The sequence below is a fragment of the Aspergillus aculeatinus genome (assembly GCF_003184765.1).
Source record: "Aspergillus aculeatinus CBS 121060 unplaced genomic scaffold BO66scaffold_90, whole genome shotgun sequence".
NCBI classification, from domain to species: domain Eukaryota; kingdom Fungi; phylum Ascomycota; class Eurotiomycetes; order Eurotiales; family Aspergillaceae; genus Aspergillus; species Aspergillus aculeatinus.
In genome coordinates, this window is record NW_020291559.1 from 12,741 (window position 1) to 36,128 (window position 23,388).

At 53.3% G+C, this 23,388-nt stretch overlaps 9 protein-coding genes across 9 annotated transcripts; 4 read left to right on the forward strand and 5 right to left on the reverse strand.

The window, feature by feature from the left end:
* Positions 1 to 433: 433 nt before the first annotated feature.
* BO66DRAFT_254347 (uncharacterized protein) lies at positions 434 to 5,184 on the reverse strand. The gene is made up of 6 exons (XM_025642991.1): positions 5,166 to 5,184; positions 4,250 to 4,904; positions 4,071 to 4,189; positions 3,628 to 4,016; positions 2,873 to 3,575; positions 434 to 2,819 (listed from the first exon to the last, which is right to left on the reverse strand). Exons 2-6 carry the CDS (start codon positions 4,703 to 4,705, stop codon positions 593 to 595), a joined length of 3,894 nt encoding a protein of 1,297 aa, XP_025497873.1. The 5' UTR covers positions 4,706 to 4,904; positions 5,166 to 5,184; the 3' UTR covers positions 434 to 592.
* Positions 5,185 to 6,969: 1,785 nt separating this feature from the next.
* Positions 6,970 to 7,767, forward strand: BO66DRAFT_293257 (basic secretory family protein; the record flags this gene model as incomplete). The annotated part of the gene is made up of 2 exons (XM_025643178.1): positions 6,970 to 7,629; positions 7,681 to 7,767. Coding segments are annotated over 2 exons (747 nt in total), but the record flags the coding sequence as incomplete, so codon positions are not given.
* Positions 7,768 to 7,966: 199 nt separating this feature from the next.
* BO66DRAFT_396466 (mitochondrial 54S ribosomal protein mL44) lies at positions 7,967 to 9,671 on the reverse strand. The gene has a single exon (XM_025648473.1). The coding sequence runs from the start codon at positions 9,520 to 9,522 to the stop codon at positions 8,302 to 8,304; it is 1,221 nt and encodes a 406-aa protein (XP_025497875.1). The 5' UTR covers positions 9,523 to 9,671; the 3' UTR covers positions 7,967 to 8,301.
* Positions 9,672 to 9,847: 176 nt separating this feature from the next.
* BO66DRAFT_396467 (uncharacterized protein) lies at positions 9,848 to 10,617 on the forward strand. Its single transcript, XM_025648474.1, has 3 exons — positions 9,848 to 9,938; positions 10,001 to 10,183; positions 10,258 to 10,617. Exons 1-3 carry the CDS (start codon positions 9,916 to 9,918, stop codon positions 10,316 to 10,318), a joined length of 267 nt encoding a protein of 88 aa, XP_025497876.1. The 5' UTR covers positions 9,848 to 9,915; the 3' UTR covers positions 10,319 to 10,617.
* On the reverse strand, positions 10,222 to 11,840 carry BO66DRAFT_254373 (ribokinase family protein). The gene is made up of 3 exons (XM_025642992.1): positions 11,709 to 11,840; positions 11,372 to 11,632; positions 10,222 to 11,309 (listed from the first exon to the last, which is right to left on the reverse strand). The coding sequence occupies exons 1-3, from the start codon at positions 11,776 to 11,778 to the stop codon at positions 10,447 to 10,449; spliced, it is 1,194 nt and encodes a 397-aa protein (XP_025497877.1). The 5' UTR covers positions 11,779 to 11,840; the 3' UTR covers positions 10,222 to 10,446.
* A 294-nt stretch (positions 11,841 to 12,134) lies between these two features.
* capA (adenylate cyclase-binding protein) lies at positions 12,135 to 14,456 on the forward strand. Its single transcript, XM_025648475.1, has 3 exons — positions 12,135 to 12,739; positions 12,795 to 13,096; positions 13,151 to 14,456. Exons 1-3 carry the CDS (start codon positions 12,521 to 12,523, stop codon positions 14,181 to 14,183), a joined length of 1,554 nt encoding a protein of 517 aa, XP_025497878.1. The 5' UTR covers positions 12,135 to 12,520; the 3' UTR covers positions 14,184 to 14,456.
* A 546-nt stretch (positions 14,457 to 15,002) lies between these two features.
* BO66DRAFT_337198 (uncharacterized protein) lies at positions 15,003 to 17,457 on the reverse strand (the record flags this gene model as incomplete). Its single annotated transcript, XM_025644320.1, has 3 exons — positions 15,003 to 15,195; positions 15,343 to 17,038; positions 17,187 to 17,457. The coding sequence occupies 3 exons, from the start codon at positions 17,455 to 17,457 to the stop codon at positions 15,003 to 15,005; spliced, it is 2,160 nt and encodes a 719-aa protein (XP_025497879.1).
* A 1,141-nt stretch (positions 17,458 to 18,598) lies between these two features.
* On the forward strand, positions 18,599 to 19,345 carry BO66DRAFT_416191 (uncharacterized protein; the record flags this gene model as incomplete). The annotated part of the gene is made up of 2 exons (XM_025649581.1): positions 18,599 to 18,746; positions 18,846 to 19,345. The coding sequence occupies 2 exons, from the start codon at positions 18,599 to 18,601 to the stop codon at positions 19,343 to 19,345; spliced, it is 648 nt and encodes a 215-aa protein (XP_025497880.1).
* Positions 19,346 to 19,472: 127 nt separating this feature from the next.
* BO66DRAFT_396471 (exocyst subunit SEC5) lies at positions 19,473 to 22,912 on the reverse strand. Its single transcript, XM_025648476.1, has 2 exons — positions 20,346 to 22,912; positions 19,473 to 20,286 (listed from the first exon to the last, which is right to left on the reverse strand). The coding sequence occupies exons 1-2, from the start codon at positions 22,731 to 22,733 to the stop codon at positions 19,555 to 19,557; spliced, it is 3,120 nt and encodes a 1,039-aa protein (XP_025497881.1). The 5' UTR covers positions 22,734 to 22,912; the 3' UTR covers positions 19,473 to 19,554.
* Between the last annotated feature and the right edge of the window lie 476 nt (positions 22,913 to 23,388).

Here is a 23,388-nt window from a genome sequence, read left to right on the forward strand (position 1 = left end):
CTCCTCACTCTCCTTATCACGATCCCCACCCCTGGAGTTTTGAGAGCGCATCTGTCGCGTATCGCCTACTATTATTCCAGGCGTAGTGTCTTTCCCGAGCTGCGCCCGCAAGGCTCGAAAATAAGGGGAGGTACAAAGAGCGAGGGAGGGCAATCGACCACTTGTTGGAGCCGAGTACTCCTACTGAGGGGAGGGTAATGTGGTGGACTGAAGCCGGGCTCTTCTTCAGTCAAATCTACCTGGCAGGCAGGCTCGTAGCAAAATCGTAAGGCTAGCCGTTGCTACTAGAATTGGAGGATTCGAGGATGCATCCCGCACGTGTGAACTTCTTACTGCCCTACAATTGCCCGAGTAATTGCGTACTGCTATCGTCAGGCACGACACACGATTTTGTCTCGTGGCGCCCGGCTCAATGCACAGGAGAACAGTGGGTCTCGATTACATTCAGGATGGAATTATCTAGTAATACAGCAAGTTTTGTGCCTTTGAGGCGCTCAACATAAATACGGTGGTATCAATTGGAATACAGGACTAAAGAAACAATAACTCGAAAATAATGATACTGGCTCTTCATCTTTCTGAAAGCAAAACATCACTTCCTCGCAATGTAGTATGTCAGCAGGTTGCGTGAGTTCTCGCGAGGCCGTCCAACAACCTGCCAGAAGTGATCATCGTTATCGGCCATCGTGTGCAGTTGTACGCATAGCTGTGTTGCTTGACGTCTGACATCCGGCTGTCGAGCTGTCAGACTCTTGCCAGCTAGTGTCCCAACTTTCTCCAGCAGGCGACCGGAAAGACGAATTGCATTGCTGTTCATCCCCTTCAAGATTTCCGTCATAACAGAGAAGCCCATAGTGACCGCCCGATCGCCTGTTTCCGGATCTTCGGTAGATACTAGGTCGGTTACGGCGTCGATAACACCTTCAGGCTCACACTGTACAAGAATCTCTTCGGCCGTCTCATTCAATCCGTTGATGATGTGGCTTGAAGAGTCGTAATAATTCCTAGCAACAATAAGAGCTGTGATAGCCCTGGGGTAGTAAGGAGAACTGAAGTGCTTGTTGTGTGCAAGCATGAAGCGAATCGTCAGAAGCACTTGCGTTTTCAAGTCCAGCGGGCGACCGAGGCGTTGTCGCTTCTCATCCGGAGGACTCTCCAATTCTTCGAGCAGAACCAGCAGCATCTCGTCATACTTTCCTTCATGGATAAAGATAGAGTCGTGATATTCGATAAGGCCTTGCAATTTCCGATACCCCAGGATGTCCATATTCTTGGACCGAATCTTCTGAATGCCCTTCTCGAGCATTTCTCGTGCTTTGACTGGGTCTTTCGATCGGGGGCTGATACTTCTTTTGCGGTCGGCGATCTGGTCATTCTTCCGGCGAGGATATTCAGAGCTAGCTGTCGACTCTGTCGCCCCGATCGATTGGCGTCCACGATACGAAGGCATGGTTGGCACAGCTGGCTTACTATCACGATGAACTGATTCATTTATAGATAGTTCTGCCAAAGCGCTGTTATTGGATACATGTTGAGGCGTAACAATGGGGGTAACAATGGGCTCGTCGTCTCCTTTATTGGATACATGTTGGTGGGTATGGATATGCTCCTCTTCTTTTTCGGAAGTAATGATAGGGTCTTCGTAAATCTGCACTTCCCTTCCTTTTATGGGCGAGGAAAGGTTCTCACCCAGTGAGGCCTGTCTGCCAGGTTCACCGGATACCTTCTTTTCTTCGGTTTCATGGTTTTCGTGCTGAGTCCGTTCTTCTCCGAGTCGATAGTCTGATTGGAGTCTTTCTGTTCCGAATAGCCTGTCTGCTTTGCCTTCTGTTTCGAGTCGATAGTCTGGTTGGGATCTTTCTGTTTCGAGTCGCCTGTCTGCTTTGCCTTCTGTTTCGAGTCGATAGTCTGGTTGGGATCTTTCTGTTTCGAGTCGCCTATCTGGTTTTCCTTCTGTGTCAAATCGATAATCTGAATGAGGTCCTTCTGCATGGTCTGGGTGGTGCGAATGGGGATCCGAGACGGGGAAATCGGGGAAGGACTCGCTGGGGTGTTCAAATATTTGTCCTTGAGCACCATGAGGCTTCGGGCCGCCGGCGATGTGTTCCTTAGCTGGAGCGCTTGGAGACTCGACTGGGCGGGGGAAACCTTCCTGGACGGAGTCTTCAGAAGCAGTTAGCATGGGTACCACAGTAACAAGGGGACTCTCCGACTGGGCTTCGGCAGGGCTATCATGTTCATTGGGAACAATAGGTACCTGAAGACCCCCAGAGGATTGACCACCCATGTTCTCCTGTAGACCACTGTTCACACGACGTTCCGCAGTCCGAGTCTTGGCAATGTCAAGTTTCTTAGCCTTGGCCTTCGCTGTGCTGGCCGCGGGAACCGTGTGGTGAGCATCCGAGCTCACTTCGGAAGCATTGGATCCTACTGAATGTGGCTCTGCGGTTCCTGGGCGGCTCAGTTCAGGTCTACGAGCCTTGCTCGCAGGACGCATCGGCGCCGACGAAAGGGAAGAAATAGAAGAACCGACGGGCACCGACCGCACCGCAGGCTGGCCACGCTGCAGGTCGGACACGTTTGTGTCGGAGAGTACGGACTGTGCCGATTCTGGACGCTGTTGCTGGATGGGCTTGGGTGCCAGATGCGCCTTCTTATGCGCCGCAATAGCTTCCTGTAGGGCCGAGCGACTTTTGATGGAGGAAGTGCCGGTTGCGACACCCTTACGAGATGTGTTATCGGACTTGGATGAAGTATTCGGGTTTCCAGGGTCCTTTTCGAGCTGGGTCCGAGACTTAGAGTCAAGATTGGAGAGGATTCTGTGCCGCGTTAGTTGAAGTAAACATGATGAGAAGAAGAGTGGTAAACATACTCGTTCCCCTGGTTAGGCCACATGCCAAAGAAGACCCAGAATGTGCCGCGCATCGCCTGTCTGACAGCCGGGTTGGCGTCTGCGAGTCCCTTCTTGAAGGCCTTTTCGAGTAGCTCCAGCCCGCCTCCATGCTCAATAGAGGCCTTATGAGCCGCTTGTTTGTTGAGGATGATTTTGAACCAGTCCGCTGAGAAAAGTCGCAACTGAGTATTCTTATCCTGCGAAGCACCAAAGACGTGTTGCAGGATACGAGGAGTGTAGGAAACATGCTGAATGACAGTCTCTACTGTCATCTTTCCGTTCTGTGCTGTAATTTTCTTCATTCCAGCGCACAGCTTGATGAGATTTTGCATGATGATCTCCATCATGGGATCTATCTTGGGTCCGCAAAAGATGGCCATGTCCTGAATGAATAGGCAGCCATTCGTTGCCATAGTCGTACGAAGGGAATTGACGACCTTGAAAATACCGTCTAGAATGGACTTCAAAGCCGTGATCAAAGTATTTGAGTGGGCGACAGGCGCATTGCCGCGGACCAGTCGGCGTAGCAGCATAACGTTCTTCTCACGCTTTGCCCAATTTTCTTCCGACTCACGTCCTTCGAAGTGAGGAACCATGGCGCGGATTATGTCTTCAATCTCACGCGAGGAGGAAACATTGAGTGGCTCCACGCTATCACTATCGTTGGGCGTCGATGGGGTTGCTGGACAGGAATATTAGCTTCCATTATTGATGCGGGATAGAAGCAAACTCACCTTCGGAAGAGTGCTGCGGAAGAGGGTCTGCCCTGGATACAGGACGTTTAGGTCCATCGACTCTCGACACAGAACGTTGAGAGGAGGATTCTGGTCCACTAAGTCCATCAGCCCGCGAGGTGGGACGTGACTGAAGAGCTTCTGCTCTGGACATTGGACGTTTGTTTCCATCTGCGCGCGACAAAGGGCGTGGATGAGCCTCTAAACTAGAATGAGGACGTTGCGTGGTTCGGTCTGCTCGATGCATGGGTCCTCTATTGGGTTCAAGATCGGCGGGATCGAGACCAATCTGGGCGACGATCGCGTTGACAATTGTCCTTCGTACACTGCGGATGCTAAGCTGATTCATGAGATCCGCTTTTGCGCGTGCCGACGCACCAGATGCTGCGCTGTGGGTTCATTAGTCTCCAGACTAGCTTGAGATCAGATGGATGGAAGCGTACCCAAACAATTCAACTACAGTCAACTTCGCTGCGTCTCGTACGGCCGGGTCCGCATCTTCGAGACAGTTGACAAGCCTCGCCACATACTGACGGAATCGCAGGCCATGCGTTCTAGACATCTACAACAAGAGGGAGGCCGTCAGACCCCCGCCAGATATCGAAGAAGGAGGACCACTTACATTGGAAAGCCAGATCAAAGCCATTTCCCTTGCCCTGGGGTTTCTTCCGACCAGGGCGGTATCGAGAACGTGGTGTTCTACTTCGGCGCTCGCAGCTGGCCAGAGCTCGGTGAATGCTTGAGCGGCCTGTGCTCGCACACGTTCTCTGTTATCGCCTAAACGTTCAAGGAGTAGTGGTTGGAGGTTGCGACTGTAATTTGCAATCAAATGCGGTTGTCGCTGAATGAACAAGCGCCTGGTCAGGTGGCTGAGCATATTAAATGCAGGCGTGATGATGTTGCCATGTGGTGAGCTTATGAAGATCCGCGCCGCCTCGAATGATGGCGACACCGCCGCTTCAGGGACATTCCTCTGTTTGATCTCCGATTTGTAGGCCACCAAAGCACCGATCTTCGCCTCCAGGGATAGGTAGTTGTTTTTGGCAATTTCCACCAGCTCCAAGGCTTTGGCCTCCATGATGGTATACAAAATAGTAAGGAGACGGTGAACTTCGTCCCCAGACAGAGTGACAACAGTAAAGAAAACGCAGAAGGGGACCGCGGAGATACGAAGGATCCAAAGGAGTTCGAGCACAAATCTGCCAAAGAATGACAGAACTCCGCCGGTGTGGTATATTAAGGTGAGGACCGCAGCGGTGACCACCGCTTTCCAGCGTCTATCATCCATGGTGGTTAACAACGTACGGAAACAGCAATCCAAAAGGTGTTTTTGAGTGTTTATTGGGTTTTTCCAAAAGCAGGGCAAAGAACAGCAAGAAAGCAGGTAGAGCGCAGGGAGAACGAGAAGCTGAGAACGCTCGCAGAAACGCTTGACGAACGTGTGTGTGTATAGAGTTGAGAGAGGTTGGGAGAGTTGAAGAGGAGAGGAATCGGGGGGGGGGGGGGGGGGGGGCGCGCGAAGTCGAGGTCATTCATACCTGTGAACAGTGTGCTTCGTGTGGCAGGTGCGCGAATAATTGAATCGTGTAAAGGCAGTCGCAGCGACGAGTTCGTTGGTGAGGATAGAAGGAGCGGATGAGGGTCGGTCGGAAGAGATGCGGTGGTGGAGTTGATGGTGGTTGATTGAAGATGGGAAGGAAGTCGTAACTATCGAGGGGAAGGAGCCTGAGTCTAGGCCGATAAGCGACCAACCGCGGCGATAAGCGCTTATGAATTCAACTCCACTTCGGGGGGAGAGGGACGGATCGATTGAGCCCTGACAAGGAGATTGGTATGTGAAGGGATATCAGCACCTCAAGTGTGACAGGCAGAGAGGAGGGGATTATTTCTAGTTGAGGCCAGGAGGTGGGAAGTGGGGGGGCGGAAGACGTGAGAAAGTGGTGGTTGTAATGATGATTTGTTGTTGTTATTGTCCCTGAATCTTTTTTTTTCAGTTGGCTTTGTTTACCCGCAACGCCGCCGGAGCCCTGGTTGCTCCGCTTTGGGCAAGCCGAGTTGTTATGGCAGCTAACTCAACTTACATATAATTAGGTAGATACGTGCAGTCGCTTGGGTAGTAGTCTATGTCTATTACAGCATGAAGCTGCCCAACCCAAGATGATGCTTTGGAGGCTTGTGCTTTACTAAAGGGTGATCCTCTTCGATAGTATCAGCTCCCTGTTTTCCCTGGCCCTTGTGGTATGGCCTCCCTTGCGGACTCGAAACGAAGGGGTGGGAGACGGGACTGTCAGCTACGCAAGTCCACGGACGGTGCAGGTAGTCGCTCATTGATTCCACCATCTAAGTTTTGGTACTCTGTAGAACAAGACTAATCATTGATGGTCTTTGTGTAGCAATGCATGGTATGAGTCGAAGCCTGATGAGATCTTGCAGGACGAAAAGGGGCGGGGGAAGATATAAACACGAACGCGACTCCGCTCCACTAGTACTACTCCGTACTTATATACTTTCGCATCCCCATAGGTTTTTCCTACACTCAGAAACCACGACACCAGCTGGATGTATCCAAGAGAGAAATATTACACCTGCAAAATGAGTTGCATCACAGTTTTCTCCAAGTTCAGTATTGTGTGTCCCGACCACCTTCCCAACTACTGAATACCATAAGTTCTTGATCGATTAAACTGCAGCAACTCCACCGGATCGACGCGCCGGGGGTGGATCGGGCCATTCTGGCGGCCGACGAACAGACACTTGGACCAGCTGAGCCTGCCATGCCATGGCCGGGCAAACCACAAGCAGAACTGCATGATTATTCTTCCTGGTGCACGGTACATAGACTACAGGCGCTGCATCTTGTCTAGTTCAGCAAGTGGAACCGACTCCAAGTCGGAGGAACAATGGATGGTGGATCCTGTCAAGACCATGCGGCATGCTAATGTTACCGCGTGTCTGCATGCATGCATGATTCAACTAACACTACTAAGAGACCAGGACGGTAGTTTCGCGTGCACGCGCCAATCTTTAGCTTACACAGTAACTATATAACTGACCTGCACAACCGTCCGCTAAATTCTATACTCCGACCACACTCACCTCTATACCAAGACGCTGAATAGCTCACCTCCCACAATGGCCCGAATCTCACCACCACCACCTCCCCTCCAAGCCACTACACTACCAACCAACCTCACCAAACCAGACACCAGCAGCAGCAGCACACCCAACACCACCAACCTCACCTCAACCTCACACCAGCAGCAGCAGCAGCAGGTCACCACTTCAACTTCACCCTCCCCCTCCCCCTCGACCTCCACCACCACAACCCCCGCACTCCCCACCCCCAAACTCCTCCTCCAGATCCACGACCTCCGCCACCCCTCCGTCACCACCTTCCTCACCCTAATCCCCAATTTAGCCTCCACCCTCGAAACCGCATTAACCACCATCCTCCAAACCCTCTACACCTGCCCATCCCCCCCAACACCCCCATCCTTCCCAAAATCCCCCCCCAAAAACCGAATAACATTCACCCCAACCCTCCCTCCGACCCGCTCCATCACCACCCACCTCCGCCCCATCCCGGGCGTCGCCTACACAACAGGCACAGACCTCGACCGGGACCACAAAGAGATCCACCTCTCGCTCTCCTACATCGCGACCTGCACCGAGCGATCCACCCCCTCCACCACGCGCGCCGAGATCGTCGGGGTCCTCACCCACGAACTCGTCCACTGCTACCAGCACACGGCGCCCGACGGCGACGACGACACCACCCCCCACCCGCCCGGGGGCCTGATCGAGGGGATCGCCGACTTCGTGCGCCTCAAGGCCGGGTTGGCGCCGCCGCACTGGCAGCGGCCGCGGTCGGCGGCGGAGCGTCCCGAGAAGTGGGATCAGGGGTACCAGCATACGGCGTATTTCTTGGCCTGGTTGGAGGATTTCCGCGTCGGGAGGGGGGCGGTGGGGTTGGTGAATGATCGGTTGTTGAGGGTTGGGTATGTGGGTGAGGATGACAACGGGGACGGAGAGGGGAAGGGGAAGGGGGAAGAGTCACAAAAACGAGGGGAAGGGTTCTGGCGGGGGTTGTTTGGGGTTGGGGTTGAGGAGTTGTGGGAGGAGTATGGTCGATATCTGGATACCTCGGCGGAAGAAGAACGCTAGCTGGGGACTCGAGGGAAAGGTGAGATCAATCTTGAGTAGAGCTGTGGGATTATATGTGGAGCTGGATGGACAGGCACCTCCATCTCCATCCATTTGAGTCTAAGGTATTCTCGTCAGTTGAGGCACACACTATGAGGAGTATAAAGACCGAAGAGTGAACATATAGAATCCATTGGATTTATTGAGTACATGTAGATTCAGCCACCTGGGTCTCCCAAACAATTTTTCGTCTTTGGTACATTCCACACCCTCCCCCTTCCCATTGCGAATCTCTATTGGTATAAAGAAAAAGGGACGAGCTTTATAACAAGAAAGAAAAATAAAAGAACACAACATGATAGAAAACATCAGATGAAGTAGAAATTCCCGTATTGTACAGAACCTTGCGAAAATTGCGAAATTGGTAGGAATAATATGTAAATGTTGCTTGCCGTCAATTGCCACCTTGACAAGGTCTATATCAAAATGTGACGCCGTTTCCAAACACTGCTCTCATGAACCCCCCCCTCTTTACACAATCACCTCCCCCAGATCCACGTGAACGGGCTTCCAGGGGGCGGCTCCCTCTTCTTCCATCGAGTTGGGCAGACGCACTTCCAGCGGGCTGTACAGGTACCAGGCCTTGAGGGCAGCAACGGCCGCCCGGGACCGGGCTTCAAGCAAACTAGAACCCGCACCCTCGCCCAGCTTGTCCTGGCCGGAGTAGATGCCAACGACGAAGACTGGGTGCCGACTCAGGCGACCGGTTTCACTGAGGATCTTGGCGACTGGGGGCTCAAAGTTCTCACGGGCACATAGGCGGGAAAGATCACGAGCCGGCTCGCGGAAGTTGAACAGATCAGAGATGTTGAGGTGACGGGAAAGGAAGTGCTGCTCGAAGAAACGCTTGGCAGCCGGACGGCCAGCATGGAGGTAGATGGCGCCGATAACAGCGCGGACGAACTGGGAGGCGGCCGCTTCGGGGGTCACGCCTGCAGCGTACCGGTCGGTTGCCGGGGCCTGTTTTCGCGGGTCAACGCTGGCCTTGGTGGGGTCGCCGAATACATCGTCGTAAACGATCTTCGACGTGACCGACCTCCGCCATGTCGTCTGCTCCTCGTAAGTTCTGTTCGTAGCGATGGGGGTTGCATTCGGGTCGACCCCTGGGGCGGCTCTCGTGAACTGCAGGTGGCCAGGGTCGACCTCTCCACCAGGTGCAGCAGCTAGCTCCACACCCCATTCCCTCGACATAGCAGCCAATGTCTTGGGGCCGACATAGGCAAACATGGCGGCGAAGATGACCGTCATGGGAAGACGGGGATATGTGCAGATGAGGTATTCGGAGGTGTACTGGGTCAGGAGGTCATGACCAAGGGTAGCCAAAGACTCATTGTTGAAGTTGTGGTTAGGATCAGCCGATTCGTCCACGAGACAGCGAGCAAGGGTCTCAAGAGGAAGTCGTGAAGGAAGGTAAAGTCGTGCATGGAGCGCAGCGAGTTTCGCGGACTCGCGTGCGGCCTTGACAGGCGGAGAAGGGAGGGAGTGCTTGGTGACTTTTGAGCGAGGGGAGCGAATTGATGCGGGAGGAGCTTGTTCCTCGATCGATTGTTCGGCCTCAGTAGCCGTGGCAGGGATAGAAGTCGTCGTCTGATACCGGATACCGTGTTGTATACGTCGCTGCAGTCTACTTCCAGCCCGGACCTGCGGCGAAAGGACCGAACTGCTCCATCGTTGGAGGTGCAGTCTCTTCATCTGTGCGATTTGTGTGAACTTGACAGGCACCCTAAGCCGAAGAAATGGCGATTGACCGTATATCCAGTTAAGGACTGCGTCGGGGCTTGGGGGGTAGGAAACGGGGGAAGACGGTCGTCCAACGGGCTGTCAGTACGAACTTTTGGTCGCCAGAGAAAAGTTGAGCGAGCAACAACTTCGGCGGAAGTCACGGGGTTTGGGTTTGGCGGTCGTGTGAGAAAGTCGCCCATGGAGCGCTAAACCTATTCCAGACATAGCGTCACGGGGTCTGGGACCGGGACTGGAGGGACGAACGACGGCCAATTCGGCTTCAAACCCGCCAGAACAACGCTTTCCAGCGAGCCATTGTCCAAGTTTTTCCCAACCCGCTCAATTCATATACCTTCAATCACAATGGGTGGAGGCGGAAAGATCCCGTATGTGATGTTTTGATTTTCTGAAGTCCCCCGTGTTGCGCTGACCGATGGCTCGCGCGCAGGTATCCCAAGGAAGTCTGGTCTCCCGCCGGAGGCTGGTATGCTCAGCCCGCGAACTGGAAGCTCAACACCGCCATCATGGGTGCCACAGTGATTGGAATTGCTGCTACTGTCTGGAGCATCAGCGCCGACCGTGAGCACCGCGACAAGATGCCCGAGCCTGGCAGATTCTTCCCTAGTCGCTAGTCAGTTCAACCCAGCCAATCCCCTGTCAAGCGTTTCTAAGCATGTGGTCATTGACTCTATCTCGTCTATATAGCTGGAGCAGGGAAATCATCGAACACGAGAGAAAACAACAAGCCTCGAAGCAGGACTCATAATGTGGTTGACAGGAAATAAGAAGCGAGTGGGATAAAATGCAATTGCGAAGGTCTCCTGTGGCATGATAGGTTTTGTTTTCATCGTTTTTTGAGGGCTGTACGACAATAGAAGGGCGTTCTTCAACCGGTCAGTTGATCTGCGAGTGCTTCTGAGGAGACTCTTCAAGTGTTCGATACAAGCGCTGTGTGTACAGACGGACCCGTTCCGTGAACTCAGTCTCGTTCCAAAGCTCTCTTCCATCGGTAGATGTAGAAATCTGCGGTACGCCAATCTGCTCAACCACAAAGCTCGCCGCTACGGTAGCGAAGACCAGAGCTGATAGGAAATGCTCATGGGCGCTGCCAGCCTTCTTTGCTCTTCGCCAGGTCGTAGATTGCGCGAGCACCGAATCGACAATATTGGCTGGAGCCCTACCCGAGCTGACCATTCCTTGAGTCAATGCTCCCAGGAATGAATTCCCGGCTCCAGTGGGATCGACCACAGGTGACGGCATCGACGTATCGGGCTGGTGGTACGCGGGCAGCCAGAGTCTTTGCTTTCGGGAAAACGAAAAGCTGCCATCTTTACCAGCTCTGATAACGAGATGTCCATTCCCGTCAAGCCCAATGCCCTGGGAAAGAATCCTTTCCACAATAGCTTTCCCGTAGCTTGTCTCTTCGCTCCATCCGGGTTGGCCAAACATCATCCCAAGCTCTAGTTCATTGGGGCTCACGACGTCTACGACTTTTATCGCAGCCAAGAAGGTTTCTTGCTCTTCAGGGGTGCAAAGGTCTGGAACAGGTTCCCAGACGAAGACAGGTCGCTGCGTGGCCGAGACAGACGAGGGCACTTTGCCCTCTAGTTGTAACTGCTCCCGCCGTCGCAAGACTTCCTGCACAATAGATATACAGCGTGACGAGGAACAGACCATATGGAAGGTCTTTGAAAGCACTTGTGAGTCCGATAGCATTGACGGCTCTAGCCGCAATTTAGGTGTCAAGTACTTGAAATCTGGAGCAGCTTATCAGTCATGTATGAGCTTGACGGACAGAAGCAAATGCGAATGCACTAACCCCTCTTTTCGTTCGGCCCGTAGCCATTCCAGGCTCTTGTGGTAAGTCGCCCATGATCTTCTCTTATGATACAATTTGTATCCCAGGATCTGATAACATCTAGAACCTCTGTGGGGAAGTCGGATCCGACATCAACAATCCAGCTCACGGATCGCGCATACTCTTTCCCAGCAACGAGGCGTGCGCCAATGACTGCATAGGATGCAGCGCCACCGAGGACATTCTTGACGGGGGGTCTTGTTCCTTCGAAGTCAATATCGTCTACAATAATCGGTGGGGTGCCAGTAAGTATATATTGGAAAGATGGTGGTCAACAAACGTGTGTAAATTAGCGTACCAAGGATGAACATGCCCAGGGTGCAAAAATCGATCTTGTCTTCAGAAGAGAGCCTATTGTTGCCTGCCATTGTGCCCAGGAGAGAACCGCCTCTATCTCAACGTGTCTATATTTCGGTGTAGTATGCGATGGGCGGGGAGTGGAGGGGAAGTAAGTAAGGCACTATTCTTGTACGAGTATGAGTTCTTCCTTATCTGAAGAAAGGACGGATTGATGACGGGGCTGATACAGCAACGTCATTGCGCAGAGACCGAGCGTTGGCTGCTGGAAGGTTACCGGGCGGTAATAGTGGTAATAGTACAGTATAGCTACGGTAAGCTGTGGCTGGGCCCACCGCCCGATGCTCTAGCCTCAGGCACTGCGGGCCGGGGGGGTTGTTGGTTCAGGGAGCATCCATCACCCATCATCTGTCAATCAACATCATCCCACTGACATCCTCACTCGCAATTGTTACTGCCTTCCACAGCAATTTCCTTCTTCTGCTCAGCAGCCTAACTCTCTCTTTTCTTTCTGCTGCTGCCGCTAGTCATCATTCGAATTGCACAGCTTGCATTCAACCCCGTAGCCTTCTGACCTAGTCTCTCCCTGATTATTCTCCGATACCTACCTCCTTACTTCAACAGGGGCTTTCAAGATGGCATCAGGAAGCCACATGCATAATCTCACAACCCTCATCAAGCGGTACGTTATTGCGATCCAGGCGCCGGATGTATTGGAAATCAACCTCCAGACTTCATTCAATGTCCCCCTCATGACACTGACCATGTATACCTCACCACAGGCTGGAAGCCGCGACTTCCCGCCTGGAAGACATGGCGATGTCGCTGGACGACCCCAACTCGCCCAAGACCATCGGTGCTATCGCTGCGCCTGAGACGGCCACTCCTGAGACTCCAAAGGCGGCTCCTCCAGCTACCCCCGCGGCTCCTCCCGTGCCGCCACAGATCCAGGACTTCGACACACTGATCAACGAAGACGTGCGGGCTTTCGTGGAATTGGGACAGAAGATTAATGGACTGGTCGGCGAGCAGGTACGTTGGGCTATATGACTTAACTCATGTCCCCTCAACTAAAGCGTTTTGTTAGTCGAGAGCCGTTCAGCAGGCCTTCGAAGCCGAGCGCACCTACCTCTACGTCTCGACTAAAGCCAAGAAGCCCGACCAGCAACCCCCGGAGCTCATGACGGAGCTTCACAATGCTTCGGACAGCATCAATAACATCCGCGAGTCTAACCGGGCGTCGCATCTGTTCAACCACCTGAGCGCAGTAGCGGAGGGTATTGTTGCTCTTGGCTGGTTCTTCGCCAGCAAGCCTGCTGATTTCGTCACTGAAATTGTTGGCGGCATCGAATACTATGGCAACAAAGTACTGAAGGACTACAAGGAGAAGTACGTACTCCACCCAAACACCAGCTTGGCACCTTATTAAAATTGCACTCCCAGGGACCGCACCCACGTCCAATACATCCAAGCCTACTACCAAATCTTCAAATCGCTCGCCGCCTACCTCAAGAAACACTACCCCAAGGGTCTGACCTGGAACGACCAGGACGGCATCGACGCCCAAGAAGCCCTCCGCCAGGTCAAGAGCGGCAGCAGCTCGGCCTCATCCCCCAGCGAAAGTAGAACCGCGCCCCCTCCTCCTCCCCCTCCCCCTGTACCTACTATCAACGTCTCAGGCGGTAACGGCGGCGCTCCCCCGCCTCCGCCTCCGCCCCCCGGCGTCCCCCCACCTCCTTCCAGCGCCCCCGGCTCTAGCCCCGACATGTCCGCCGTCTTCGACCAACTGAACCGCGGCGACGCCGTGACTTCCGGCCTCCGCAAGGTCGACAAGTCCGAGATGACGCACAAGAACCCCAGCCTGCGGACCAGCTCCGTGGTGCCCGAGCGGCCCAGCTCGCAAGGCAGCTCCGTCTCCTCGCCCACGTCGCGGGCCCGGTCCCCGGCGCCGCCCAGCACCAAGCCCAAGCCCGAGAGCATGCGCTCGCGCAAGCCGCCGCGCAAGGACCTGGAGGGCAACAAGTGGCTCGTCGAGCACTTCGACAACCCGGGCGGCATCGTCGAGATCAACGCCCAGCAGAACCAGTCGATCCTGATCTCGCGCTGCAACAAGACCATCATCAAGGTCAGCAACAAGGCCAACGCCATCTCTATCGACAACTGCACCGGCCTGTCCATCATCGTCGACTCCCTCGTCAGCAGCCTCGACGTCATCAAGTCCGCCAAGTTTGCCCTGCAGATCGACGGCGTCGTCCCCACCCTGCTCCTCGACCAGGTCGACGGCGCCACCGTCTACCTCGGCCAGCAGAGCCTGGCCACCGAGGTCTTCTCTAGCAAGTCCACCGCCATCAACGTCATGCTGCCCCCCAAGGAGGGCACCGACGACGACACCAAGGAGTGCCCGCTTCCCGAGCAGATCAAGTCCTACGTCAAGGATGGAGTCCTGGTCAGCGAGATCGTCGAGCACGCGGGTTAGAAGTCCCGACTTTCAGCTTACAAACTTGATTCGTTTCCTTCGCGGGTGTGACGACTACCCCTCCTCCGCGACGCTCAGGTTCGATTTGGTAGATGTGGCACAGGGGAGAGAAAAGAAGATCCCTTTTCTCCCCTCCATTGCCATATATTGTAGATAGATCTGTTTCAATTTAAATCCAATTTTTTTGGTGTTGAATATGCTTTCTACCCTGTCTGCTTTGCAGACCCTTGTTTCCTGGAATCATCACAGGTAGAAAAGACTATTTCCACGATAGGCTGCAAGAAGAAGAATCAACTTTGGTATTCATCTACTCCTCGAACAAACGCCAGCGCACCAAAAGAAGTACCGTAGAAGAAGCTGCTATTACATCGGGGCTCGACCCCCAAGAGTATCAAAGAACAGATGAGAGAGTCCCGCCCTCTTGAAGCCGCGCAAAGTGACGGTTCCCTGAGCACACACAGTGGCGACGATTCCAGAAAGGAGGGAATTATGAAAGCTATAGACATGTTGGGTATAGAAAGCTAGTCCGATAGGAGTACTCGTACCCTTTGGGCCGGGTCGGTATCTAGCAAGGGATATAAACGGACACTGATATGATCAGATCGTGAGATGAGCCTGCATCCCATTTGTATGAGCTGCTTGTTAGCGGGGAAAGGGTGTGATCTTTAAGGCATCACCCCAAAAGTAGGGGATACCGGTTGAGGTACACATCGCCTTCGGAGGGAGGCTAAGAGAGCGGAAGAATGTTAGATTTTACCGATCGCGCTGGAACGGTCACAGACCAGGTTACACATCAGCGCTTAGCTCGTCGAGAGCAAATCAGTGGGGATGAAAGTGTTTCTGTCTTTGTACATCCAGGCCCCGTAGTCGCTGTGCAAGGAGACTGTCACCGACTTCGGTTCCACCGGGCGAATAACCGCCGTAGCCGTGCTCGCCCTTATGGAGCTTGCTATAGAGCCCAGCTTTAGTGTTGCGCAGCTCAGCGTCTGCGTAAGATGGACTGACGTGCCTTCTCGTTGGTAGGCGGCCTGCTAGAGGATGTGGCGACGGCTCGCGCCCAACGAAGTTCTCGTCACTTGGAAGAGTGGACACCTCGTGAGTCGTAAGATGCCGTGCGAACGGGTTGCATTGAAAATGAGGCGGGTAGCCCGGATGAGACATCTCGGCAAAGCCGGGAAGTTCAGGCTTCGCAGGATGGCCAGGCGTTGACTTTCGCGACCGCTTCTCGCCCACAGAACTCGAATGTACTGGGTGGGCCTCTCGTGAGGCCTTGTAGGGTGAATAGCGCGGGTAAGGCAGTTGAATTTCATTTCGTAGCTTCTCCTTGCCGTCGGGTACTCGGTTGGCGAAGACAACACGGATACTTGAATGCAGGTAAAATCGACCTTTTGAAGGGCAGCAAATGTTCAAGTGAATCAAGTAACGTAGAATTGGCTTGTCCTTTGGATCTTCCGAAGCATTCAAAGATGCCTCAGGACGATCCGTCCCGTAATTCTTTCGCGCACTCAGGGGCATATCGATTATAGGGCCTGCGGAATAGCTCCGTTGGCGAATGAACGTCTTAGTTCCGGGCTCCATATCAGTGAGGTCATAAGGAACGAGGAACAGCTTGACGGCAGTTTTGTTCGGATTCTTTATCATAACCTGTAATTGGCCTTGCTGCGGGATCCGATAACAGCCGCCCGGCGGCGATTTTGGGGACTCCGCCCTTCTATGCTTTTTCTCCAAAATACGTAGAAGCTCTTGATCATTCGACCTCGAGTCAAGTGGAGACCGGATGTGTTGGTCACTATGCATGCTCCCAGGGCTTTGATGATGGTGTTTCCGGCGTCGACTGTCGCTCAAGGTGTCCTTGGGAAGGGAACTATCAAGGTCAATCATGCCCACATACGGACTGGGGCTATCGTCCGATATTGAACGCCCACATCCTGAGGTGGGATAGCTGTAAAATACGGCAGGGAATGGAATCGTGACATGGGGCGGACACTTAAGGCTGCCTTTACATTTGCCTTTACCCAGAACCCCTATCTGTGCAGTGAAGTCCAGCGGTTTGGAAGGGTTCGTCGACATCCTTCCTCGAAGGATGGACTCCTCGTACGAGCCCACCATGGGCGCCAATGCTCTGGACGAGACCTCGGAGCCAATAGAGGGTCGCCTAAATTTGGAATGCGCTGTCTGAACCGACGAAGCAAGCTGGAGGGTATAACCCGAGGTCAAAGACCGTCTTGGTGGTTGGGACTGATGGGCCAAGGCTTTATTCCATTCCCTCATCGATGAGTCTGGATGAAGATGCGTCTCTCGTCTATGGGTAAAATCAGGAATCTGCATGTCTCGAAAAGTCTCTGGCGGAAGTGTGCGCCGGCGGCTGGCTTTCTCAGGGGAGCCAATATAGCTGAAATGTTCCGGTCGTGGCGAGAAGTCCAGATCTGTGATGTTGGCTTGGTGGACGAGTGGACTCGTGGGTGCTTTGAGAACATAACTTGACGAGAACGATCCCAGCGAGGGGGCACGAGAGCGTGCTGCCGAGTTTGTAGATGGATGTGATGGGACTTGTCGTTCAGAGGCAGCAGGAAACACGGTTGTGCTGAACCACGGGGTAGTTGGAGAAGAGCTGAGAGGCGAGTAGTGTACGTCGTGAGCAAAGCTAGGCGATGCCGGGTCTTGTGATTGTTGTCGAATCTGGTTCTGTGAGCTACCTTCTCGGAAATCCCCAGCGTGTAGGGCCGAACGAGGACGCTCAATATCGGCTGGAGACGCCAGCTGTTGGTCGTCTGAAGGGAGCTGATCACTCGCATCATTTGATTCTATTAGTTGATCCCTCATAGCGGAGTATTTTTGTGAAATATAAGGGGGAGCTTCGTGACTGGCATTCGCCTCTCCCAGCTGTATCCATCAAGTTAGCAGGTATATCATTGCAAACCTTACATAGGTTGAATAAGGAGTTATTTTTCTCGACAGTGAGAGGAGCTGCAGCAAGACTCGACTTTTCAAGGATAACTAGACATACGGAGCGATGGTGAATCCATTTCAAATCGTCGATATTTCTGAACCGCTCTATTGGTTTCCCGCGGTCGTTTGCGTCATATACATCGAACGGCGAGGGACCTTCGGGGTTACTATACTGGTCCCTAGAGGAGGGGCGCAACCCAGAGGAAGAAATGTGAGAGTCCTCCCAGGGAGCTATGGTTCGATTTTGAATCTCTTGACCTGAGCAATGGTCATCAGACCATAAGTCACTGGACCGTTCGGGGTCCATATATTGAAAGATTGGCATGGTCACCGGAAGATGGGACGGACAATGGGAGGTGCAGAAACGGCAAACATCTCAGCCCTAAAGGGTAGAAGAGCTTGCAGGAAAGGGAACAAGGAGTCTAATATATTGGTAAGGGGAAGGATCAGAGCTGTGCTGTGGCACGTCAGGCCGAAGTGGCGGAGGAGTCACCGTGAGGTGGACTGGTGGAGTATGGCCTGGACGGAATTGAATGGATCGACCGCGGGATGAGGCGGTTACAACATGATAAGGTGATGGCAAAGCTAAACCGATCAAGATGGACAGACAAAAGATGAGATGAAGCAGAAGATAAATGAGTAAGTACACAGGCAAAGAATACCACGAAGACAATCAGTAAAGAACAAGATCCACCGCAGTTGAGGGTAACTTGAGGAGATTGCAGCAAGAATGGTGGTGGTGGTAGTTGGTCAGTTGGTAGTAGTACGAGCAAGTTAAGTTAGTAGTCGAGCTCATAAAAAGAAGAATAAGAAGAATGAGGAGAAGCCGCCAGGGGGGGGGGGGGGGGGGGGGCGAAAAGGCGGAACTAATGAATCAATACCCCCCATGACGGTACATGTACAGTAATCCAGACCAACCCATAACTTAACTCACTCTTGCTTTCCCCCTCTCCTTGTCCCACGAGTTCTTCTGGGAATATGACTTGTTTTCTCCTCTTAAGTACACCCTAACTTCTGCCACATTGTGTGCACCCGAGCTATCGTGTCACTTGTCTGTTGGTGACAACTCACAAAAAGAATCCTTGTTACGAGGAGAACTGTACATGTACTGTACCTGACGAGGCCAATCCTGTACGACTCCAACTTTTTCCGGCGGTCGTTGCGGCACGGGATCTTCTCCCCGTTGCTGCTGCTAAACCTTTTTTTTTCTTTTAAGTCCTTTTCCCATAGAAACAATCAGGTGGGACAGCAAAGTATCGCAATTGTTGCCCGATACTTTCTTTCGTACAGCGTGACCTACACCGTCTTAACTTGGCCTTATCACGTCCAATTTTTTTGCTGTCCGTTTGAAAAACCCCGGGCCAGACAGGCACACACCACAAAGTTTCAAGAACCATACCTTAAACATTTTATCACCACCACTATAACCACCACACCCACCATCACCACCCCCAAACAAATCCACCATGGCACCCAAACGCACCCGCGACGAGACCAACCCCGAAGAAAAGCGACCAGCCGCAACGGCCGGCGGCGGCGATGCGCCAGTCAAAAAACGAAAGGGCTTCACCGTCGGCCCTGCCAATCTACCCGATGGCACTTATCGTCGCAAAAGTATGTCGCATTTCTTCCATCCGCAATGCCCCTCCAAAATTCCCGCACCTTTTATCCTCCCATAGCACTGAGCTAACATGCACCCACCCCAAAACATAGCCCAGAAGATCAAATCCGACCTGATCCAAAAAGCCAAGGTCAAGAAAGCGTATGCCAAAATCCGCGACGAAGCGCTGGCGGCGGCCCCGCCCAAGCCTATCTACACGGCCGATCAATATGAAGAAGAAGACGTAGTCGAGCCCGAGCCCGCGTCCGCATCCTTGGAACTGCACCCGGACCGAATCGCGATGCTGAACGAGCCGGAGCCGGAGCCGACGCCCAAGCCTGCTGCTGGTCAACGAGCGGACAACGGCGGCCGCGATGCGCGGGGGGGCCGTCGGGCCCGGAAACCGAAGCCGTCGGCTTTTGCGAAGGAGTTGGAGCTGGCGGAGAAGCGGAAGAAGGAGGTCGAGAGGCGGAGGGAGGAGAGGGAGTTTAGGCAGAAGGATCGGGAGGCTATGGCTCGGGCTAAGAAGCCGGACCAGAGTGGGAAGAGGAGGTTAGGGAGGGAGAGCACCGTGTTGCTGAGTCGGGTGCAACGGATGGTTGGATCAGCGTAAAAAAAAAGAGGCGGAGCTTGGAACAGGGACGCAATTCCTGACGAGGGAGCAAGGACTGGCAAAAAATATGATACCCGCGAACTTATTACGTTAAGAGTTCGAAATTGATTGATTTATTGTACATACTCGGGTGCATGCATCTACGTATGTATGTTGTGTGAGATTATTTTGGACTCATATGCATAACATAGCTAGTGCTGAAAGAATACTCATGCGGAAGCTTTGTGCCCTCCGCCGCTGCGTGGTTTTCTGAAACAAGCGAATTCCCCCTTTGTCCTCTCTCTCAATCGCTTGAGGGTGACCCGCATTTCGCTCAGCTCTGACTGCAGTCGCGCGCGAGCTTCGTGAGTGGTTCGACGGTCCAGTTCCACATAGATTTGGCTCTGGATGGCTGATGCCTCGTCAGTTGAGTATTGGGACATGGTTTGCGCGATGAACTCCGTATCGAGCGTCGCCTGCATCAAAGCGGCTAGCGTATACTGGGACCGTGTGCTGAAGGCGGTCAAAAGAGACGTTGAGATCTGGGTCAACAGATATGTGAGGATGACCGATAGTAGAGGCGACTGTGCGGCCGAGAGTGAACGACTTCCCGTGGTCAACAGGGTGGACGGAATTGTGGTTGTGATTTCTGTATGAACCAATACAAGTGCCAACATCGCGTTATACACATATGGGCGAACCTGCTCTGGCCGCGAGTCACCAGCTGGTTCCCAGTCGGGTCCAGCAATGCTCTCAATGATTGTGGAGTTTAGTTTGTTGATGGTCGGCTTGGTGTATGATTGGAACAAACGATCTTCTATCTGGCCGAGTACATCCCGGATAGTCGTTGCCTCTTCGGTCAATTTCACCGAGAAGGAGTTCTCAAAGTATGCAACTAGCTGAGGAACAAGGTCGGCTTGGAAGGCCTTGATGTTCGATAAAGTCAACAGCAGGCGCACATTCTATATCACAGTCAATTTCCACTAAAGCAGTTGGGGAAAGGGCCAGGGCAAGTACTCACACGATCACGAACATCCACCGCGTCTGCTATAAGCAGGGATGTTGCTGGATCAGTTGTGGTTCTGGTGATTGTCGGTCCAGCTAGAACCCACTCATCTTCCCCGTCTGTAGATGCGGGATGTTCCGCATTCTCGACGAGTCCACTGAGAGCTTTGTAGACGCTCGACACAAACTGGCCGCGCACCATGAGCAACAGCTTTGTAGATGGCTGTGTAACGATATCTACAGAGCCCGCCTTCACCATAGCTTCCGAGATATAGAGTATCCTTTGCATGCCACTGATGATGGCATTCTCAAAGGAAACGAATAGGCCAGGCATCTTCGTAAGATCCCTTCTTTCCGGGTCTCGTGTCCAGTCTTCAAGCATCTTGCAAATTTCGGCATCCTTGCCCCAGGCCGCGCAGGCCACACGCACGGAGCGCTCACGGGCGACACTCACAAGCGACTTGAGTAGATCGTGAGTATTGCCGCTGCTCGACACCGGCTCCAAAGCGGCCATTTCACTAGCCGCTGTTCCAATTGTTACCAGAAATTGACTGAGATAATGCACACCGCTGACAGAATTTGAAAACGGCGGCCAGAAAGCATAGTCTTCCCAATATTCCCCGCGTTTGGGAATAGGAAAGGGCATGTTTTTGGGGTCCAGCTTGAAACGCGATTCTGTAGGAGTCACTCCGAGGCTTCCTGGGCTGTTGGGACTCGCTGCGGAGATCGGAGATGTGAGGAGAGACACATCATCCACCGGCGGGTCAGCAAACAGGGACAGTACACTCTCGCGAATCAAGTTGATAAGCTCAACGGCGCCTTTCTGCAGATCCCTCACATCACTGGAGGACAGCCGATGGTGCTTACGGCTTTCACCCTCAAACCCGGCTGGTAAAAGCTTTTGCTTGCTGCCGTCGATGAAGGATTGCGCTACCTCCCAGAAATCGAAAACTTCACCAAGAAGACCCCCTTGAGAAGATAAAAGCCTGGTCAAGTAGGTATTGATGCAACCCCACAACTCAATCACCTGATCAGTATCTCGCATTGACTCGTTTTCTTTGGAATTATCGCGTGGCGCGAGGCGTAGATACGAGGCCACTGCTTGAGGTGTTGGCTTCTCACCGCTAGCAAGCCGGCGTCTCAAGATCTCTATCTCTGATTTGCAACGCTGACAGAAAGCTATGATCTTAGTCTTGAGAAAATCATATCGGCTAAGAAGCCAGACCCAGATAGGATTGTCATCCACCCCCAATTCTAGAAGAGCACATATCAACTCCATGTGCTCCTCGACTGGACCCGTTGCTGTGATGGTCGTTGATGTTGTAGGCGCGTCGCTCAAACGCCTCCACAGATCACGCTTGAACGCTTGGATCTGCTGGTCCACATCTATCCACATCCTTCCCATGGCCAAGATAACGTGCGTTTCCTCATCGGTCAGTGGCCGGTCCCTCCCTGTCGCGGTTTCGGCGATGTTCTTGGCGGTCTTCGCAAGAGAGCGTGCTTTGCGAAATTGCTCAAAAACGGAATCATAATCTCGCTGCTTGATTGACTTAGACAGTTGCCCTCCGATCTCGTAAATATCCCGGTGCTTTTCCATCATTTCCACCACTGATTTCAGCACCTGCTCTCTCTCGCGACCGCCCAAAGCTGGCCCCCACACCTCCTCAGCCTTAACGGACGCTTCCAGCAGAGGCACTCGGATACCCTTCATGCCGTACTCGCTCTCCTTGGTGAGAGCATTCTTTCCGGGTCCAACCTCTGTAATGGCGGTAGTGGAGATGCTGTGCCTGCTGCCGGAAAGGTTTCGGAAATGTCCAACCGACCTGCGGTGACCTTGGGGGCTTAACAGTTCCTCTTTCTGACCTTGGGTTTTCATTTCCGTATAGACACTATCAATCGTGGCCTTCGCTCGGACGAAGCGCTCAAAGTTTGCTTCGACGAGGACTTTCAGGGATGCGGACTTCTGGTCGATGGATCGGGAGAGACAATCGAGGCCATCGAGGAGGGATTGTATCGACGCGTCGGAATGTACTTGAGAAAGAAACAGTGAAGGGGAGAACGAGGTTGAAGAGAGCAAGAATTGGTTTCGCAAACGGCTCTCTTCGTCCAGAGATAAGCCTCGAGCTTTAAGGATCTTGAGCACGCTGTCGCCCATTCCAAGGGGGTCCGGTTCATCCACCTTGAGATTCTCCCGCCCATTATTGCCTTTAAATGAGCCCAAGGTGACACTCTTTCGAGTGCTATTATTGCGCTCCAAGGCGAAGTAGCGAGACCGTTCCGAGCGAGAGCCGCGGCGTTCCAGCGCCTCGGCCTCCTCCGGATCGCTTTCGTCCAACTCTGTGGGCCATTCTTCAGGATAAGCCGATGGGAGATTATAGTAACTGGCCACGTCGACCTCGGCCATGGTGAGGACGAGCGGGATCACCGAGGGAGGAGGAAGGAGGGTGGTGAGGAAGAGGTAGTGGTGGTGGTGGTGGTGGTGGTCGTCGTGCTAAACGTGCGACAGTCTAAGGAGAAGACAATTAGGCTGTCACAGCGTCATACAGTCACACGCAGCTGTACGGTACAGATAGTCTAGATGAGGTGGAGCAAGAGTAGAAAGAGAGAAGTCAGATTTCCTAAGAAGGCAAGGATAACAAGAGTAGTGGATAAAGCTAAAACGTGCCGTGTTTCCCAGCATTAGGTCATTAGATTAGTACTGCATCACCACCTGGCAGGCCTGACAAGGGACGGTCGGAATACGTAGGAGGTACTGTACGAAGTAGTCTACTAGTTCAGTTATCTGATCGTGGGTCCAGTTGGCCAAAACAGCAAAACAGCCAAACAGCCAAACGGCCAAACGGCCACACGGCATGCCTGGATGGCTGCTGGTCTGGTCGGACCGGGAGCGGCGCTGCCGAGACTGGGCAGGGAAGGAAGTTCACACTCATTCAGGTTCAAACTGCTTCCACACAGCAAAGCCAGTCCGCCCGCACCGACCGCCCGTGCCCGCCGCCTTTCCCTTCCCATCCTTCCCATCTCCTCTCCTCCTCTCCTCCTCTCCTCCTCCTCTCCTCTTT

What these genes read in the sequence shown, in the direction of transcription:
- BO66DRAFT_254347 (XM_025642991.1), bottom strand. Translation starts at nt 4,705, where the DNA reads ATGGAGGCCAAAGCCTTGGAGCTGGTGGAAATTGCCAAAAACAACTAC. An exon ending in CTTTGATCTGGCTTTCCAAT is followed by an intron (nt 4,190 to 4,249) that starts GTAAGTGGTCCT and finishes CTCTTGTTGTAG; the next exon opens with ATGTCTAGAACGCATGGCCT. An exon ending in ACTGTAGTTGAATTGTTTGG is followed by an intron (nt 4,017 to 4,070) that starts GTACGCTTCCAT and finishes ATGAACCCACAG; the next exon opens with CGCAGCATCTGGTGCGTCGG.
- BO66DRAFT_396466 (XM_025648473.1), bottom strand. Translation starts at nt 9,522, where the DNA reads ATGAAGAGACTGCACCTCCAACGATGGAGCAGTTCGGTCCTTTCGCCG.
- BO66DRAFT_396467 (XM_025648474.1), top strand. Translation starts at nt 9,916, where the DNA reads ATGGGTGGAGGCGGAAAGATCCC. An exon ending in GGTGGAGGCGGAAAGATCCC is followed by an intron (nt 9,939 to 10,000) that starts GTATGTGATGTT and finishes GCTCGCGCGCAG; the next exon opens with GTATCCCAAGGAAGTCTGGT. An exon ending in AGATTCTTCCCTAGTCGCTA is followed by an intron (nt 10,184 to 10,257) that starts GTCAGTTCAACC and finishes TCGTCTATATAG; the next exon opens with CTGGAGCAGGGAAATCATCG.
- BO66DRAFT_254373 (XM_025642992.1), bottom strand. Translation starts at nt 11,778, where the DNA reads ATGGCAGGCAACAATAGGCTCTCTTCTGAAGACAAGATCGATTTTTGC. An exon ending in CCTGGGCATGTTCATCCTTG is followed by an intron (nt 11,633 to 11,708) that starts GTACGCTAATTT and finishes CGATTATTGTAG; the next exon opens with ACGATATTGACTTCGAAGGA. An exon ending in CGGGCCGAACGAAAAGAGGG is followed by an intron (nt 11,310 to 11,371) that starts GTTAGTGCATTC and finishes AAGCTGCTCCAG; the next exon opens with ATTTCAAGTACTTGACACCT.
- capA (XM_025648475.1), top strand. Translation starts at nt 12,521, where the DNA reads ATGGCGATGTCGCTGGACGACCCCAACTCGCCCAAGACCATCGGTGCT. An exon ending in ATGGACTGGTCGGCGAGCAG is followed by an intron (nt 12,740 to 12,794) that starts GTACGTTGGGCT and finishes GCGTTTTGTTAG; the next exon opens with TCGAGAGCCGTTCAGCAGGC. An exon ending in CTGAAGGACTACAAGGAGAA is followed by an intron (nt 13,097 to 13,150) that starts GTACGTACTCCA and finishes TTGCACTCCCAG; the next exon opens with GGACCGCACCCACGTCCAAT.
- BO66DRAFT_396471 (XM_025648476.1), bottom strand. Translation starts at nt 22,733, where the DNA reads ATGGCCGAGGTCGACGTGGCCAGTTACTATAATCTCCCATCGGCTTAT. An exon ending in CGGTGGATGTTCGTGATCGT is followed by an intron (nt 20,287 to 20,345) that starts GTGAGTACTTGC and finishes ACTGTGATATAG; the next exon opens with AATGTGCGCCTGCTGTTGAC.